The 18,667-nt window shown below is 41.5% G+C and overlaps 2 protein-coding genes and 1 long non-coding RNA gene across 11 annotated transcripts in view; 2 read left to right on the forward strand and 1 right to left on the reverse strand.

Annotated features, from left to right (window-relative positions):
* The window catches only part of CCDC96 (coiled-coil domain containing 96), a 1,913-nt gene extending 661 nt beyond the window's left edge, over positions 1 to 1,252 (forward strand). Inside the window, exons 2-3 of the mRNA XM_019525812.1 lie at positions 26 to 121; positions 512 to 1,252. Of these exons, the coding sequence (XP_019381357.1) occupies positions 26 to 121; positions 512 to 1,057 (642 nt within the window). The 3' untranslated portion in view covers positions 1,058 to 1,252. The remainder of the gene's footprint in view (positions 1 to 25; positions 122 to 511) is intronic.
* Positions 1,253 to 3,116: 1,864 nt separating this feature from the next.
* The window catches only part of TBC1D14 (TBC1 domain family member 14), a 153,143-nt gene continuing 137,592 nt past the window's right edge, over positions 3,117 to 18,667 (reverse strand). For 8 of the 9 annotated variants that reach the window (XM_019526207.1, XM_019526210.1, XM_019526205.1 and 5 more), the window contains 2 exons: positions 10,866 to 11,124; positions 5,253 to 8,371 (listed from right to left, as the gene is read on the reverse strand). In XM_019526207.1, the coding sequence (XP_019381752.1) occupies positions 8,306 to 8,371; positions 10,866 to 11,124 (325 nt within the window). In that variant the 3' untranslated portion in view covers positions 5,253 to 8,305. Of the gene's footprint in view, positions 4,794 to 5,252; positions 8,372 to 10,865; positions 11,125 to 18,667 lie in introns of those variants that run through there. The other variant, XM_019526212.1, reaches the window with a different exon arrangement.
* Positions 11,855 to 15,947, forward strand: LOC109303866. The gene is made up of 2 exons (XR_002099250.1): positions 11,855 to 14,032; positions 15,577 to 15,947. It is a non-coding gene; the product is annotated as an uncharacterized LOC109303866 (long non-coding RNA).

Consider the following 18,667-nt stretch of genomic DNA (forward strand, 5'->3'; position numbering starts at 1 on the left):
CGCCTACCGGGCCTGCGTGGCCGAGGCGGCGGCGGCAGGCAGGAGGCGGCCGGGTGGGGAGCGGGCCGAGCTGGAGCGTCTGCAGGCCGCCGAGCAGCGCAAGGACGAGGAGATCAGCCAGGTGAGGCGGCGGGGGTGGGGAGGGGCTTTGCGTTACCGTATTGTCCTGTCACTAGTTGAAGTGCGTGTGTACACCAGTTAATACGGGAGCGAGTGCCCCCTGAGCTCCTGGGCAGGAAGGCCGCATTATTGTCCCGTCACTAGCTGGGATGCGTGAGTACACCAGGAAATACAGTAGCGAACACTCCACCAGCTCCTGGGCAGGAAGGAACAAAAGTCGTACGTATTGTCCTGGCGGTAGTTGGGGTGCATGAGGATGCCAGGAAATACTGTAGCCAGTGCTTCAGCAACTCCTAGAAAGGTCACGTTACTGTACTTTTCTGTCAGTAGTTGGGGTGTGCGAGGAGGCCAGGAAATGCTCACGTCTTTCTGCCCACTCCCACCCTTTTAGGTACGCCTAGAGAACATCAAGCTGAAGCACAAGATTGAGCAGCTGGAAGCAAGACTGAAGGCCCAGGAAGAGCTGGCTGAGGGGCTGCACCTCATCGACTTCGAGCAGTTGAAGATCGAGAACCAGACCTACAACGAGAAGGTGGATGAGCGCAATGAGGAGCTGCTGAAGCTCAGGAAGAAAGTCACCACCACAGTGCAAGTCTTGACACAGCTCAAAGAGAAGCTGCAGTTCGTGGAAGCTGAGAACCAGGAGAAGAAGGTCGAGCTGCTGGAGATCGAGGCAGTGCTGGCGCAAAAGAGAGATGTGCTGACCAAAACCAAGCAGGCCAGGGATCGTTTACGGGCAGACAATCAGAGGCTGCAGCAGAAGTGTGGCTTGCTGGGGAATGAGGTGCTGCTGCAGGACTTTGAGAACAAGGTGGATGCTGCTCAGGTGCTGAATCAGCGGCTGGAGAACCTGAAACGGCACCATGCTGGTCTCACCATTGCCTGCAAGGGAATCAAGAAAAAAATTAAGGAAGCCAAATCCTTTCCATCACCATGAAGATACCAGAGGGAGACAAGATCTTTAGAGACACCAAAACCGTGGGTGGGGTGGGCTAGAAATAAAAGTACTGGGAAAAATCATTTTTTTTTTTTGTATAGGCAAGGGGATAAACTAAATATTTTACTGGAAAATAATCTCCTTTCTATAGCATGTTTACTACTATTTATTGTGCAGGAGACTGCCATACAGTTGTACCTATCAAATGGCCCTCCAATTAAAAAATGGCCAAATGTGCTTGGTTTCTTTAAGTATTTCACACTTAACAACACACCTGACATTGTAACCCCTGGCAAAGACCAAATCAACCTAAAGTTCTTCCGCTTCTGCCATTAACACGTGTTGTGGCCACTGCAGTTTCAGTTTCTTTTTTGGAAACTCAGCATACTCACCTGGTCTTTAAGCACATTTTTTAAAATACTGAATTTTTAAAGCTATGTCTAAAGCTATAAACGTGCATTACACACATTGTTTTTCTTTGGTGTTCTGATTAAGAAATAAAGAAAGGTAATGAATGATTTGACACTTAAGGCCCCTACAAAACACAACACTAAAAATACAATGTTTTGTAGTTGATCTTAAAATTTCAAACCCAGTAGTCATGGTGACTCAGCTAAGAAGTTAAATCAGTGCAGAATTTAAATTCCACAAGCTCTGATTCATTAATCATTATCTAATTTCAACTACATATTCAACATATCTGAAAGCCTTCTGAGAAATGATAGACTGGAGGTTATAACATTCCAATTAGAAAATAAAAAACAAAAATACCATCGTTACTGTCCCATGTCCTAAAAATGAGCGCACAAACTTGTCTTGAAATGCATTAGCCAAACTAGTGGCAATGAGAATAGTACATGGTGCTAAGAAGCTTGGAACAGTGGCTTACACTTGCTTGTTTCTCCAAATGATCTCTATGGTAGATTTTTTATGGGGTTTATTTTTTTTGAACCACTTCACTTAAAATGTTGGTATCACAACTAAAAATGGATGCAAGAGGGGAGAATTCAGTCTGTAACAAAGAAGCTAGTCAGTTCATTACTGAGAGCATGAGCCTTATTATTATTAAGCCATCCCACGTGGGGTTAGCATTGACAGTATGGTCCAGTAAGTGTTGTCTTGCCTCTTCTTAGAATTTGATTTGACTGGATGCTGCGGAAGAGCATCGTCTTTTAAAGAATAGTTAAAAGATGCAGTAAAACACACTACAAGTCACACTTATTTGTACGTACTGAATCTTGACTAACTGCTAAACCTGCAGTAGTATGGAGGTAGTTTGAAGAGTAGGGTGTTACTTAAAATACATTTTACTGCAGTTAATAGCTTTGTACCCATCGCTAGTCAGTATAAGAAGAAAATTATCTTAAATCAGAGGTGTCAAAAGCATCTAGCCCTGCAGGCTGGATCAGTGGTGCAGGGCTGCCGCTGCAAACTGAATCAGGCCCACAGGACCTCCCCCTCACCATGCTAGTTCAGGACAGGGTAAGAAGAGGCTGGGTACTTGGCTGCTACCATGGGAACAAGCCACAGAATCGGACTTCTTACTGCCATGCTGCTAGGGCTTGGCTCTAGGATCGCAACGCTTGCCTGGGCACTTTGCTGCTGCAGTAACTAGTTGCAGACCTGGGCTGCTTTCTGCAGTACTACTGGGGCTCTAGCACTGTCTCTCTCTCCTGGGTTCCTGGCAGCTAAGCCAATGACAGTTGTGCTGCTCGAGCCCTGTGGCTGCAGCCAAATGCCTGGGCAACAGTCATGGCACTAGAGCCCCACCATCAGCATGGGAAGAAGCTGGTGTCATGAGTGCTTGGCTGGCACGTCACAGTGCCAGGCTTCTTCTCTCAGTGCTGGAGCCTCAGCAGCATGGCAGCTCACACCCAGGTGCTTGGCTGCAGCCATGAGAAGGTCCTCCCTCACCCCCATCAAGGCTGTGAGCCATATGATCTGGCTCTGCAAGCCAGATGTGGCCCAAGTACTCTGTTTGACAACCCTGTCTTAAAAAAAAAAAAGCAGTAGTCTTGTGCAAGTGAAGCGCTTGTTTGTTTTTCCATTTTGGTAAAAGGTGTAACAATACAAGTAAAAGATTCCTTGAACCAGAATTGCCCCATCTACTTTCTCTCATGTAATGATCAACTTGTAGTTTTATCCCTATGCCCTCTTCCATACCACTTGTGACGAAAAACCACATTTTGCGCGACTCTCCCAATTCCAAACAGAGTAGCAAACTTACTCCTACTCACTGAACCAGTTTAACTTCGGTCCCAAGGCCTTGCCAGGATAGTTGGATTTTCTCTTCAATAATCAACCTGCTTTATTCTTTGAGACTAAAAATAAATTTAAAAAATATAAAAGTTTCCCATAAGCTTTTTTCTTTAATAGACTAAAGATCAAGGGCTAACATTCCTGTTATTTTCACAACCGTGGGAAATGACAAGTGATGGGGACAGCAGGAAAGAGCTTCCCTGGAAAACTCCTCTGTGCTGGCATTTGCTCTTTGCTCTCGAGTTTGTAGATAATTTGGGCATGCATGCGTGCACATGTACACACCCAAAAAACTCCCCCCAAATTAGAGACATTTACTAAATCCTCATGTACCTTTCTAGGTATTTCCTTTTTGTCAATACAGTGACAAAACCATTGCAACTTTGTGGCCTTCTAAATCCTCCTAAGAGATTAATTGTAAATTATGAGGTGATGCCAGGGGATCTATAAATATAAAACCCTTATCCCTCTTCTGTGGGGAAAAATATAACATGGCACAAGTCAAAAGAAGTTAAAATCCTCTTTCTTCACAAGCTCTGTGTTAACATGTGGTAGCTGAGAAAAAGTAAAGCTTCCCTTCCTCCACCAGTACTTTCCAGCAAACTGAGATTATATCAACCAGAGGCAAGGAAGAATAAAGCCAGTTTAAAAAAACAAAACAAAAAACCCTTTGTAGTGTTTGCAAATGTATAGTTCCTATTTGATTCAGTGGATGCAGATAGCATTCCTTGTCAACATATTTGGAAGACTTCTCCCAATAAGAATGCTTCTGATTTTAGGTTTTAACTCATAAAAGACCCCAATAAGAAGTCAAACTGTTCATCCAAAACACTGAAAACAGAAAGACCACTATACATAGATATTTGATTCATGCTGACTTGCACTCCTTTCTTTAGGTACTGTCTGTGCTCCCCAGATCATCAGTTCATGTTGGTTATATAAAACCCACCTTAACTACTGTGCGGCAGCAAATTCTTACATGTCTACTGAAGACAAAGATGGGGACAATTGTACACATATGCTATACATAACCATCCGCTAATACAAATTGTTGAAACAAAAAACCCTTCCACACAGCAGCCACAAATGAATACCTGTGACCATCAGAATTCTATTATGGAAGAGAACAAAGGGAAGAAGGTGGGAGGTGCAAGTCCTATAGTCATGATATATATGGCAGGACACATATTAGATCTTACCTGCTTTTTGTGGCAGGACCAAAAAAATGCAGGCCTTTTATCAGCAAAGTTTATATGAAATGCACTTAAATCAGAGCTTCAAAAGGGGACGTAAAGTATTAACATGCCAAGTCATTTTTATAAACACTCCCTCCCTCCTACCCTCTGAAATGGGTCCCATTTAGGCAAGAATTATGGGTAGGGCCCTTCTGAATTCGCGATTGCACAATTTTTGCAGAACATATGTAATTGGGTGGGCTCCGTGAAAACTGGTGGGCTTTGCAATTTTGGCGGGGTCACTGCAAAAAAAATTACTGAAAATAAAGTGGCACTGCAGCCCCCTGAAGGGCTACTGCCTCCACCCCTCACTGTTGATTGGCTGAGAGGGCTGCCTGTTGTGCGGCCCTGCTCACTACACCAACTGGTAGCAAGGGGTGGGGCTGCATTATGGACAGTCCTTGCAACGCAACAGCAGCGAAGGGCGGGACCACAAGGGCCCTTTGGCCACACAGGGCCCATGAAAATGGCAGCCAGCCCCAGAATCTGCCCGTGAAATTGGCCAGCCACCTCCTCAAGTTAGGTTGGCCCCCTAATTATAGGCAGAGATGTGAAAGCCATTAACTAAACCATCTGGGGTATCTTTTTGGAACTAAAAGCTTCTAAAATGCCACATTGAAAATAAAACTCAAACCGACAACAGAAACCTTCTACAGAAATTCAGGAACTTAGTTTCAGATGACACTGGCAGCACCACGTGATTAAGGTAACTTTACATGACTTTATTTAATAAAACCATATATTTACAGTTCAAAAAAGTTCCAGTTTGATACACTTACCTAAACAAAACAAACTGATAACTACATAAAAACAATCTGAACATGATATACAGAGGGTGTATCAATGGGCTTCTACATGTTCTAGTATTTAAAACATCCAAAAATATAAGCCGTTATAAAGTACCCTTTAAAATGAAATTATTTTTCTAAATGATACTTTTAACTACTACTGATTGAAGATACAAAATTGTTTTTATTATAAAGTGCAGGTTGCACAAAAATATCAAACCTGGTTGAAGTCTAGTTTCTCCAATTTGCTGCATGTAAAGTGAAAATTGCAGGCTTCTGAAATATTGCAGCATTTTAAGTCTACTTTAAACCCATGGAGGGAAAAGGGAGCGAACAGCTCTGGTGTGATGCAGACATGTGCCAAATCAGGGGAAGAAGTCTCATGCATTGTCTCACATGTACCCTTGAATGCTCAAACAACAAAAGCAAATTAGCAAAATGCGTTATGTAATCCCTGAATTTATTATGGAATTCTTCCTTACTTGCTAATTAACAAGATTTGGTATACTGTCAGAAACTTAAAAAAAAAGCTGTAGTGGTAAGCAATCCTAGGCTATTACTACACATCTTAATATATTGGGGGTTTTTTTTTTATCAAAATTCAAGCATATTTTCAAATCAAGTCTACTGAAAAGTTTAAACAATTGCATCTTTAGGCAGGTGAAAAAGGTTTTCCAAATGCAGTTTTTAAACAAACTGTGCAAAGCTCCTTATTGCATTGCTTTTCTTCATTACATAAAGAACAGACCATATGTACACAAAGAAAACAATTAAAAAATATATACATCCTCAAAGAACAGGAAAAAACCCAACAGAACAAAAATAATTACATCTGCCAGTCACAAACAGTGCACAAGTGCTGCAGCAGGCCTTTTTCTGACCACCACGCCCATTTTCAGAGTTACATTCAACAATACTGGGAAGGGAGGAAAAGAAGAACAGATCAAGGATTGCTGCAAAAATACCATGGCTAAAGAATGCATTCTTGCAAGATGACTGAGCCACATCGCAGAAGACTTGGTTTACTAGGAAATGGGCACTAAATTGTGATGAAAACCAAGTTACAGTCTCAAAGCTAGCTACAGTACCGTCTAATTGAACGTATACCAAGGAAAACATTGGTCTGAGTAAGTTTAGTAAGTCATGTAAAAGTATAGTGCAAATGTTTTGGATGTTAGGCCTCTCTACACCTTCATGTAAAGGCATATTTGTGGTATTTAAAAAGGTATTAATGTCAATCAATAGCTACTGACCTTCCAGCTTTCTATTGCACTTAAAAGCACGTAACATGAGTACCAATCACAGGAGGACCAAAGCTAACCAATTTCAGATGAGGGAATGAAAACATTACCACATCTATTCCCAATTGCTTATCTTCACAAAAAAATTACTAAGTCACTCCTTTACTGAAGAAATTAAAGGTCAGTATCAAAAACAAACTAACTAACCAATTACGCTGGGTGCACAGGGAAGGAAGGGAAAGAGGCCAAAGAGGTAACAGACTTGCAAGCCGCATTTTCATTACATATTCTCTGTGATCAGGAGTTCTCAAACACTTAACACAGACAAGTCATGGTGAGCCTTCTTAAATATTATAGTCAAAATACCATATAAGGAGATTAATAATAATTTGCATGTATAATGTGGTCATTTGACATTAAATGCTGTATGTACTTGGAATGCAAGAGTGTGCAAATACACTTCCATTTTAACCCAATGTTAATTTTAGTTTCCCCTAATTCATATTTGTTTCAGACAACACTAAAACAAGATCATCCTAGAGGACAGACTGAAGGATGATGTTAAACAGAAGATACAAGCCTGGAGAGTTCAGGATTCCCATTTACTCTATCAAACATATATTGCTTCAGTTAGTTTCCCTTTTCAGAGCTGCAATTCATACTATTTATATAAAGCACATAATGCGATACACTTCCTTGTAAAGTGGAAAACATACAGCATGGGCACTTATGATTTACAATCAAAAAGTTGAAGGCAGAAAATTTTAACTGTATAACAAAAATATGTAATTGCAGTTTGCTATCTCCGAACTTAAGTGTATTACAGTGTGTTCCAGGCTGGTCTTAAAACAGCTAGGTGGACTGATTCATTTTACTTGTCCTGTTAGTGTTTACATTTGACATTCCTTAGTAAACCTCATTTACTTGTTGCCATTTAGGAGCACTGTACCTGCTGTTAAAAGGGAAATGGAATTGAACCCACACACAGAAATGTTACTGTAATGCCAAGGATTACACCTTGATGAACACAAGTAATTCAATGGGATTAAATTTAGCACTTCCCCAGTGTATCCAAATTGGAAAACACTACTGAAAGTCATCTTAAAAATGGTCTCTGCTGCTGTACTAAAAGTCTGACTTCATCCTTCTTTGTCAAGTATATTTTCTACTTACCACTATTGTTAGTGAATGGAACGTAGTTCTATTTTTAATCTAATGATATCTTTGGTAAATGGGGCCTAAAGCCTTTAAAAACAGGAATCATTTCTCAAGAAGTGGTCCTCACCCCGCTTAACTATAAATACCAGCACCAGGTATTGGAGATCCAGATCTAGTTACGCTCTTGGATATGGGATAAATATTCTGGCTAAGGATCAAACTAGGGGAACAGATTTCAAAGCACAATCAATGGCCAGTATTTTAAAATAATCATTGAAATAAAAAAGGAAAACTTAAAATGGTTTGGGTTCACTGCCTTCGTTAAAAGTGTAGAATGTGTAATGCTGTCCCCACACATTCTACTGAGCTTCTTTAGGCTAGGCCTTGGTTTCGTTATTTAAAATAGGTCCCTTCCCCTTATTTTGTTTTCTGTTAAGGCCATCATCTCCAATGCCAAGCAAAACTCTGAAACACTTTGATGCAGCTCCACGTATGTCAAGCTGTACTCAGTCCATTTGCCATTCAAATTCTCTTCCCCTGGGCATCAATTTGAAGCAGCTGTAGTTTTCAGCGTTTGAGTGAAGGGCTTCCTTTCTCCATTTCCCGGTTGTCTTTCTGCAATGCAGTCAGTACCTGAGGTATTTTAAAAAGGGAGCATAAGGTTAAAAAGTGTCTTCTACCACAAGAACAGCTACAATGCACTCAGCTAGGCAGGAGTTTCCCAAGTACTTTCAAGCAAGGTGGTTTTAAGAATATTTTATCTATATTCATAGATTTTAATTATTTTTATATAAATAAAAACATTATATCCAGACTTTAAAAAGTTCCTTTGCACTGAATGACAGTCCTGGAACAGTTAACATGACAAGAATTTTGGCCACTAAGATATATAAAACAATCTAAGCTAAAAAGGAAATATACACTACACAGCCTAGGTGTTGGGTTCTCAACTTCCATCCCCAGTTGCAATGTAAAATCTACTGCAGCCAAAAGATGCCTGGGGGAAAATATATTACCAGAATAAATCCCAATAACTACAGCAAATAAAACACTACAAGCCAGAGCTAATAAGCTCTCCAGTCAAAGCCCAAATGACACTGCCTTGGTCAAGTCACTTCACCTCTATCTGAAGAGTCTTCTGACTCAGGTTAGCCACTCGTTTATCAACTGGGATCTGTCGCAGGACAACTGTTTCCAATTTATCATTCCGGTCAAGACATCCTCTGCCCGCCTGGGCTCTCAGAGCATCTTTAGACATGTTCTGGGGTGGAAGCCCTTTAATCAGAGTGGCTCTCAGGAGCTACTTAAAGTGCCCGTAGAGTCTCACGTATTCAGCATCCTGTGCTTCAAAATAGCGGTGGGTGAGCTTTAACTAAAGCTCATTTGACAAGCTTTAGTTAAAGCACCTTGCTGCCATTTTGAATCGCAGGGACCCTGAATATGCAAGATGCTGAGGCTGCTGGACTGCTAATTAGCATTTTCCAGTCTGCTCCAACGTGTGCTAATTAGGTGCCCTTAAAGTTTGAGTAAGGCACTCCAGATACACAAATACATTTTACATCAAACCAGGGATTCACAAACTTTTGTTCATGCAGGACTGCTTAAAGGTGGGACATCACACTAGGGACAACAAGGTGAACCTCCAATGCAGTATCTTTGTGCAATAGATATCATGTCACATGCTTTATATATACAAAGTTACAATAAGGAGAATCCAATATCAGCAAGAGCTTAATTCAAACCTGAGTTGGACTTCTACAGTCAACTTCCCTTTGCCAATAAAAGGCATCAGGGTAGATGTAACTGAATATCTCCCAAAACATTCAGCACATCCTTAACAGTGGATCACAGTGCTCAGGTTTGCCAATTAATTACCACTGAATAGAGTCAATAGCTCCAGCCTTGCTGATCAGCTGATTCTGTTGAGGATGGCCACTGCTAAAATGTCCCTTTGTGGACTGCATACAAACACTTCTTAGACTGTGTGTGGCCTGTGGGCTACACTTGAGGAGCCCCTACATCAAACCCTCAGAACAGGGACTGAGACACAGACCTACTCCTCACTCACGGTTGAGTGTCCTAACCACAAGGCTAGTGGTGGACATGTCTCTCTCACTTTTTACCTCTTTTTCTTTTTTTTTTGTCAAGGGGCACAACTTCAAGAGGAAGGATGGGGGAGTGTTTTCCCTTAAGAACAGTGAATGATCAGGTAACTCTTCAAGGAGTGGTAAATGCAAGTTAAAATCTGTTCAGGCAGGAGTGCACAGCATCCAGGTTCTCCACTTCATGGATGAGTCTCCTAGGACTCGGGGAAGCATCACTTCCTCCATTAAAGGTTCAGAAATGGGATGTCATTCACTGTAAGGAATATCTCAGGTGCCTAATTCCACAATCTGGGGCTATGAATCAAGGCACTTGCTACAGCTCAGGAACCCAAGTCCCTAAGGGAAGGAAAAGACACGCACCTCTCAGCAGCATCCCACATGGTATGCTGGATGTTGTGAATGTCGTTTTGAAGCACTTAACTTCACTCCTACACTATACAGAGTTTAGATGCCTAACTCAAGAGCTATGGACTCAAGGAGCCAGGCACCAAAAAAATAGGTGTTGAAATGTTCAGCATCACAACACCCAATTCTTTTTTAATGTAGCCTTAACTCCTATCTCCATGTAGATATACTTAGAAAGCAAGATTTGCTTTGCCATATTTGACTGATTTGGCCATTTGACAAGTAGTATCAACATGAGGAAAATTCCTACAGAATTCAGCCATCAACTTCTGTCACAAAGGTCTGTTGTTTAACTGAAAAGTTGTAACACTGAGTTTGAGCCTTCTTTAGCCTCCTTAGTAGGAGAAAGAAATAAAAATGATATGACACCATTGCTGTTCAAGCTGGGATCTACTAAAACCATCTACTGACTACCATGCACCACCAGTTTCCCAGGGGGAAAAATGCTCAGGGCAGCCCTTTTCCTGACTAGCTACCTGCCAGCATCACAGAATGACCTGCAGATTCCTCAGCCTAACCCAACTGTAACATGTGCACTTTGGACTCCTACATGTTCTCTCCTTCCTGCATCTGAAGATTCACTGGTTAAAGGAGGCAGATACTCAAATACTCTTTACCTGAGCCCACTTTTTGTTTCTGCTTTGTATCTGAATCGCAGCAATAGATGTGAAGAATTCTTCTGAAGGCAAATCCTCTGGTAACTTTGTTAGGAATTGAGCTATATGAATGAAGTCCATTTTGGTCAAAATATCTTCAAAAAGTTTTAGTATTCCCAAGGCCGTACGGAAAAGGAACTCCTCTCCATCACGGCAGAACACGTCCCAGACACGACATGCCAAGTCTAGTGGCAAAGATTTGCTGTACAATGTGAATATCCTGAAAAGAAAGGAAAATCTTTAGAAAATAAGCTGAAGGAAAATCTTCAGGACATAAGCAATGTTCAAAGCAAACCATCATCACAAGTCTCTGAAAAAAGTCAAACCTTGGTACTGATCAGGTACTGCCCAACAGAATGGTTCACTTCTATTTGGTATTTTATATTGATCAGCAGCGAATATTTACTATTTAAGCTACTCAAAATAAAGAACAGGTGCACTGGTAAAGAAGATTAAGCACCTCACTATTAATCCAGGGTCACAAACTCAAGCCTAACTGCAGATTTGCACCTCAAGTTGCCCTCTGGTAGGCCCAACTGTAAGTGGGTACTGGTAATTTGGGTTGTGGAGTTAAAGGTAGTCAGACATGACACTAAACACTTAATGCCCTTGCATGCAATGGCTACATAAATCAGTATGCTTGACCACACTAGCACCTAAACTCCAGACAGACCTTAAACCTCATTGTATTTCACAGTGTACAAGTCAAGTTTTGAAGCCCAATTTTTAACTCTTAGAAGTCAACCTCAACTTATACATCATATCACCATCCCCCGTGGGCGGCACTGCTTAAAAGTGGATGGAGACGGGCTCGGTGTTTGGCTGGCACAGCCCCATCCCTTATGAGCAGTACCGCCTAGGTCGAGCCAGCCAAGCACTGAGCCCAGCGCCACTAGCAGGGGGCAGTGATATGGTATGTAAGTCAAGGTTGAGTTTTAAGGGTTACAAACTGGGCTTCAAAACTTGACTTACATTGTGAAATATGGTACTCAAAATATTGGTCAACACAGCATACAAGTTGATCTCATATTTCTGATCCAAAAAGTTAGACTGACTTATACACTACAAAATTCCTAACTTTTTTGATCAGAAAAATGGGGGGTTGACTTATACACCATGAAATACAATACTAAAAATGTGCTGATATAAACATATGGAAAGACTCATGTCCTCTCTCTTAAGAATGCACCATTCACAAAGAGAAAGAGCACAGGCAGGGATGAAATATATAAGCAGAGAGGTAGGGTGATAACAGGCACAGCTTCTAAATTCTGCCTATCCCCCACCATGCCCCCCAAAATCTCTCATCTCTCCTTCATGGAGTGAACAATTAGGCTTGAGGTCCAGGTCAGAGGAAAGACACTGAATATGGAGATGGCTGCAGGAAAACTAACAGCATTAGTTGATGAAATACAAGGGTGAGCATGGCCTGGTACAGCCTGCAGAATCTTGACCCATAGGAAATTTGACAATGCAGAAGAGAATACGGAAGATTTTAGAGGCCATATTCTCAACAAGGTCTGGATGTAAGCATGGAGGTGATTAATGAGGAGGCAGCTACAGGAATGGCAACAGGAGATTAGGACTTGGACAACAGCAGCAACTTCAGAACATAAATAAAAGCTGTATTTTAGAAACTGTGCATAGGAAGAATGCATAAGATTTGGATACAGACATGCAGAGTGTGAGGGAGAGGTAGAAAGAAGAGCTGAAGCTTATACTCTTAGGATCCCAGCATGGCTGGCAGGGAAATTAGCTGTAGTTACCAGCACCAGGAAAAATGGGAGAGACTTTTGGAGGAATGATACATTCAACTATAAAGATATGGCAAGTGATCCAGAGATGGACTGAGGGGAGATCTGCAAAACACTGGTAGAAGATGGTAGTTCAAGTTGTGCAAGTAGATGAAGATGACCAGAGTACACCAACCAACTGAGGGAGGAACTTCTTTTCTATTACTGAAACCACAAGTTTTTTTTTAGTTTCCAAAGCACCTGGAGACCGCACCACCTGGCCAGAATATTGACTCTTACAGTAAGAAGCAATAGCACAACGACTCCTTTTTACTCCCAACAGCTCTGGAGGACACTGATTCACACATCTATAATCATAACTGCAACTAAAAGCAAGTCCCAGGGATCACGCAATACCATAGTGGAATAGAGCTAATTCTAAAAGGAGTCTTTCATGTTATGTCACTCCTCATTCCAACTTCCAACTACACCAGTGCTCGGAGTACTGCTACAGCCACACTAAGACATTTTTCTAGCATTCTGACAGCTAGCAAAATAACTGAATACAACTCAAGTGTGTTCACTTCTCGGCCTTTTGGCTCAGATCAAATGCGTAGTTCCCTGTGAGCAAGCTGCTGCAAAACGAATTCACCAGCAGAGGTCAGCAAGCCACCATCTAAACAAAACTCTAAAATCAATTTCTCCCATTCCCACACATTTACCTTGAAGAATTTCTGTGTACTGTTACACAGTAGTTGCCTCTTGAATACTATCTGATGTAATGTAGCGACAGGAAGCTGATCCTTCACTTAAATGCCAGTACAATCAAATATACCAAAAAACAAAATCTCCCCCTTTCAAAGAAGTCTATTCCCTTTGCTGTTTTGTTGTCACCAGACAGCATGGGAGGCTACCACCCCTTTTTAAGTCTACTGACTGCTTGGGGGCTAGCTGTGGTGTTGTAGATTTTACACCACTATACCATGCCTCTCCACCCCTCCCAAGAATGTGTTATGATATGGGGTGCCATGCGACAGAATTGCTACGCTCTGCCATCTGCATATATGAGCAGATGCTTGCTTTCTAAACAAGATAAATATGGTTTTACAGTGCAGTATAATAGTGAAACAATTAAATAGCCCTAAAGCCTTCTGAAGTCACCAGGTGGCCCAACAACTGTGCTTAGTCAGCTAGCAACTAGCATTTTAAAGCTGGACTTGTTCATTTGTTTTGTCTTATTCATTGCTTCAGCCCTTACTTACGTAACTCGTGCAAAATAACTGCAGCCATGCAGGAAATTAAACAATCACAGCAAGTTTTCAGCTCTGTGCCCTCAAGCAACCCTCCACTGAAGAAAATAGTTTTATTTTTCACTCTATGGAAAGAAGACTAGTCGTAAGTCACATTGGGTATCTTTGTAACTTGCAAGGAATTGGGTTAATCGATTCTTATTTGCAGCAGTCTGAAGTTAAATGTATAAACTTTTGGGGACTGAGATTACACCCCATGCCATAGAGCAGGGGATGGCTAACTTGTGGCACAGACACCACAAGTGGCACAGGTAGGCTGTGTGTATATCATACAGCAGATAGGACAGGAAGCAGAAAGCAGAGCAGCAGGTGGGGCAGTGGAAGGGGTTAGAGTGGCACATGGGGAGTGCGCCAGTGTGGCATGCCTGCCAAAAAGGTTGGCCCTCACTGCAGTGAATGAAACAGTGCATTAGCAAGAGGTACTTAGATTTAACACAGATACTACAAATACTCCATTACAAGTATTACAGCATGTCAAACATTATTTTGGTTGTTGGAAATCCCAGATACTGTTCAGAAACTCAGCCAAATTTACTCTGAGTTACAATAACAAACAAGTGCTGCCAGCTATGCCACTAATTTTCTGCACTCAAATGCTAGGATATCTGGATAGGCTGTGGCCTAACTAGGGTGCTTCCCCTTCTTTGTAAGATCTTACTGACAAGGAAGAGCTATTGAATATGGGAATGTCAAGAGTGAGAAAGGGGATGTAAATGCAGTTTTGGGATGCTAGTAGTGGGAATCGGAAGAAGACAAAGTAGCACAGCTCTTGCCCCTTTCAGTTCAGCTGTGAACAAAAAATGGTGTAATGCAGGTTATGGGATGGCAGACTGACTCTGTGATAACACAACAGAAGAATGCAGGTATCATGGCTGACCTGAAAAAAAAATATCACCAGAGCAGCAATCAGTGTTACTGGCAGGGTACACACACATGGAACACAGCCCAATGCTCCTTTATACACTTCATAACAGGCCTGAAAACTGGTATGCCAAATTTTTAGCTGACACTGAACTAAGGAATGTTTAGCTCTCTTAAATGCATTTGTGCAGCCTAACATATATTACAAAATAAGAAGATAGGCGCTTTTTTCATTTCTAAAGAGTGACTTGGATTAGAAGATTTAATGTATTTGAGTTATCTGCTGCCTTATTATTTGAGGAGCCATCCAACCTCCTTTCATCTCTGACCCTTACTTCTCCTTCAGCATACAGCATCTTGTATTTATTTGGATTCATAGCTCTCAACCTTTTCAGATTTGAGACAGCCCTCCATAACTGTTGTAAATTAAGCAGCACACCATTTCAAAAACTAATTTATTTATTACAATGCTTACTTCCTTGCAGAGGGGCTGGGCACTGGGGGGAGGGTGGGGAAAGCTGGCCAGGCCCCAGAACCCTGCTTGGGAATCACCGGTTTAGACTGTGGACTTTTGGGGAAAACACTTACGTCTTCCTACATGCTCCAACAATACCTACTAGGTTAACATCCTCCCCATTCTCCACAGGGCCTTTAGTGGTGATTGGACCACTTTCAGTGGTTACAAACCACCACTCAGGATAGCAGGTTTTTCACGACACCATTAACCAAATAATAAAGTGTCTAAGAAACCATTCTTCTTCCTTTTAGGTCTGGGGAAGGAACAAATGTGTCCAAAGGACACTTTGACCAATCTTTTCTATACATCAGTTCCTTGACAGCAGGCCCATAGGCTGTGTTGCTTATGTGTGTGGTGGTCAGGGCACTACACTGAAACGCTCCACACTCACTCTGTGCACACCATCTCCCACGTGTGGTTGGCTTAGTGCAGCACCAGGCACAGGCAAGTAAGCTCCAAGAGCATTATGCTGGTGACACTACTGCCACTTTTCCTTGGGGAGGGGATGGTATTGCATGGTCCAAGTGCCCAGAGTGATACAGACATGTTCTCAGTCCCACAGAATAAGTTTTGGCCTGTGACATTTAGAATACAGTAAAACTTTAAATGTGTTGCTTCCTGACTTGTTTCTAAATGGTTGAAAGAGCGCTTCAGAAAACTGGTTATTGCCAAACCAGTAATTTTCTCAACTCCAGCATCACCAGGATGACATAAGGAAGCAGCGCAGTCTGTAGCAATGGAACTACAGCCTTCAATACAAGGGAGTCTAGTGACAGCAATCCCAATCAACCAGCTCTAATAGATTCACCAGAGTCTCCATGATTGAATTACCGTATGAGTTTGGGTGGTCCCCCCTCCAAGAGGGAGGCCTACATTTCCAACAATGCTGGACCCATTGCAGAGAGCTGAAGGAGAACAGTCTCTCTAGCGTCTTCTGCCCTTTACAAATGCTTTGTCGATTCAAGTCACTTTATTATTCACCTTCTTCCCACTTGGAGGGCACTACTTAGTGTATTGATAGATTCAACAGAACAAGAGAGTAAAAAGTAGACATCTACTTTTTACTATACTAAGTAGTACATCTGTTGTACACCCTTTAACAATGTGAGAAAAAAAAATGGTCATGTAACATTGAATACCAACTTCCATATATAATAAAGTGACCTGTAATTCTATCATATTAGATGAATGACGTAGATGTTATGCCAACATAACACCATGCAACTGCAAACAACCAGGAGGCAGCAATCAGTCCATCGATATAAAAAACTTCACCATCACAATCTTCCCTAAATGAGAAGGCTGAGCTAAAAAAGGGTTATATTAAGCACTAGGAGGCCACAGATCCTGGAAACTGTCATTTGCAAACCTTTAATGTTGCTGAAAAGGCCTTGTGGGGGATGAGGGGGAGGAAGGAGAACAGCTGACTAAGTGCTGAACACACCTCTAACAGAACTAGTTAGAGCTGCTCTAAGTGGTGACCAAAAGTGGGTTGTTCAAGAGCACTGTATTACTTCCGAGGTCTCTTTGGGTTTGAACATGCTGCTACTTATGCAACTTCATGTAAAATCTCTCTTCCATTTGATCTTTTTGCATTTTACCAAATTAACAGTTGCAGTGCTCTGAATTTCTCAGTAAGTTCTGGTTGAAAGCAAATATTCTTTTAAAAAAGGAGCACATTATTTTTGTCAGGAGTTACTGAAAATGATTCCCTCTAGTTTTGCAGTAATAAATGATTTACTTAATAAGAAACTTGGATGTGTTAAGTAATAAGACATGTAGTAGATGTCATGTCTCACGCATTTATAGAACCAGTATTTCTGGTCCTTTTATTAAAGGAAACAGTACTTATTTTAAATAAGGTGACCTTTGAAAGACACACTCAATTAACTACAGAATACAGTAGTAAAATTTTGTTGTCAGTAGCTGTGAATTATGGTTGAGGGGAGGGAGCTGTTTTGTTTTGTTTAATTCTCTACCAATTGAAACAACCTGAATTCAAGATTAAGCGTCTTTATACTCCAGTCCATACGCATGCACAATAAAATCCCATGGAATTTCTTGGAACACATTCCTTCAATAGAGGCGCTAGACTTAAATAACATATCAACATGTCCTGTGGCACTGAATTACATGAAGCAGCACAAAGAGGCCAACCTATTCAATTCTAATTAGAGCATTTGAGCAAGAAGGTTTCCCAGCAACTATGGTGTTTAACACAGTACTGGAATCACACCAGAGTTGGCACCAGTTGAGATTTTATGCTTCCCAGGAATCATGCCAGATGCCTTAATACTAGCACAGATTGCTATGGATCCCAGAACAAATATTCATTCATACAGAAGTGATGTTGAGCTGTGAGAGCAGCTTCAAGGAGACTGTTAAATGCCAACTGAAAAGCCTGTCTATTCAGAGAATTTAGAGGCGGCATAGTCAGTCAGAATCATACAACAGTTCTAGAAAAGTAGGACTGGAAGGGACCTTGGGAGGGCATCTAGTTCAATCCTCTGCTCAAGGCAGGAACATCCCTAACTAAATCATGCCAGTTGCATTAACCTAATCTTCAAAACTTCCAAGGATAGAGATCCCATAACTTTTCTGGATGAAGAAAAATAACAACTGAAAATTTTCCAAGTGAAACACTTAGAAACGTTTCAAAAAGGAAACATTACAGACATTTCAAAATGTTAAAGCCTCCTCTAGTGCCAGCCAGGGGACACTAGAGTAAAAGCTGTATCATAAGTATGGATGATACTTAATCATATATTGACAATTAGACCCTTCCCAGGGTCTAGGGTGGTACATGCAACCACTGGTACTCTGCTGTGTAAACAGATCTTCTGGTCATGCCTGTGAGATTGATTTGCTCAGTTCTCCTTTCCTAACTTTCATGCTATATTCCACTGCCCCATTGTGCTGCTGGGGTGCTCTACCTGTATGCCTTTAATGTATGCCTTGCACCTACTTATGCAGCAAGGGGCAGCTACCAGATTTTCCATTGATGCAGATTCAAACGTGGGTAAGCAGAGATGCAAATCCTAATACACAGCTGTGCTGTGAAGTAACGCATGGACATGACCATAGTAAAAATGAACTAACCAGACAGAACTGGAGATGGAAATGAGACTGCCTTTAGTGTGGGCAGGTCTGGTGTCATCATTACTGTTTAAATGTATTTTTTATGTTGGAGTTTTGAAACAAAAGTTCTGGCATAACTGTAAACTAGGGGTGCACCAATAAAGATTTTTTTGGGTCAATACCAATGGCTGATTTTTAACCAGCCATATCAGCCAATATCAATCCAATTACTGATATGCAACCTGGCAGCTTGGAGAGCTGGTA

This window comes from Gavialis gangeticus, unplaced genomic scaffold (genome assembly GCF_001723915.1).
Source record: "Gavialis gangeticus isolate Ggan-Ray unplaced genomic scaffold, GavGan_comp1, whole genome shotgun sequence".
Taxonomy (NCBI): domain Eukaryota; kingdom Metazoa; phylum Chordata; order Crocodylia; family Gavialidae; genus Gavialis; species Gavialis gangeticus.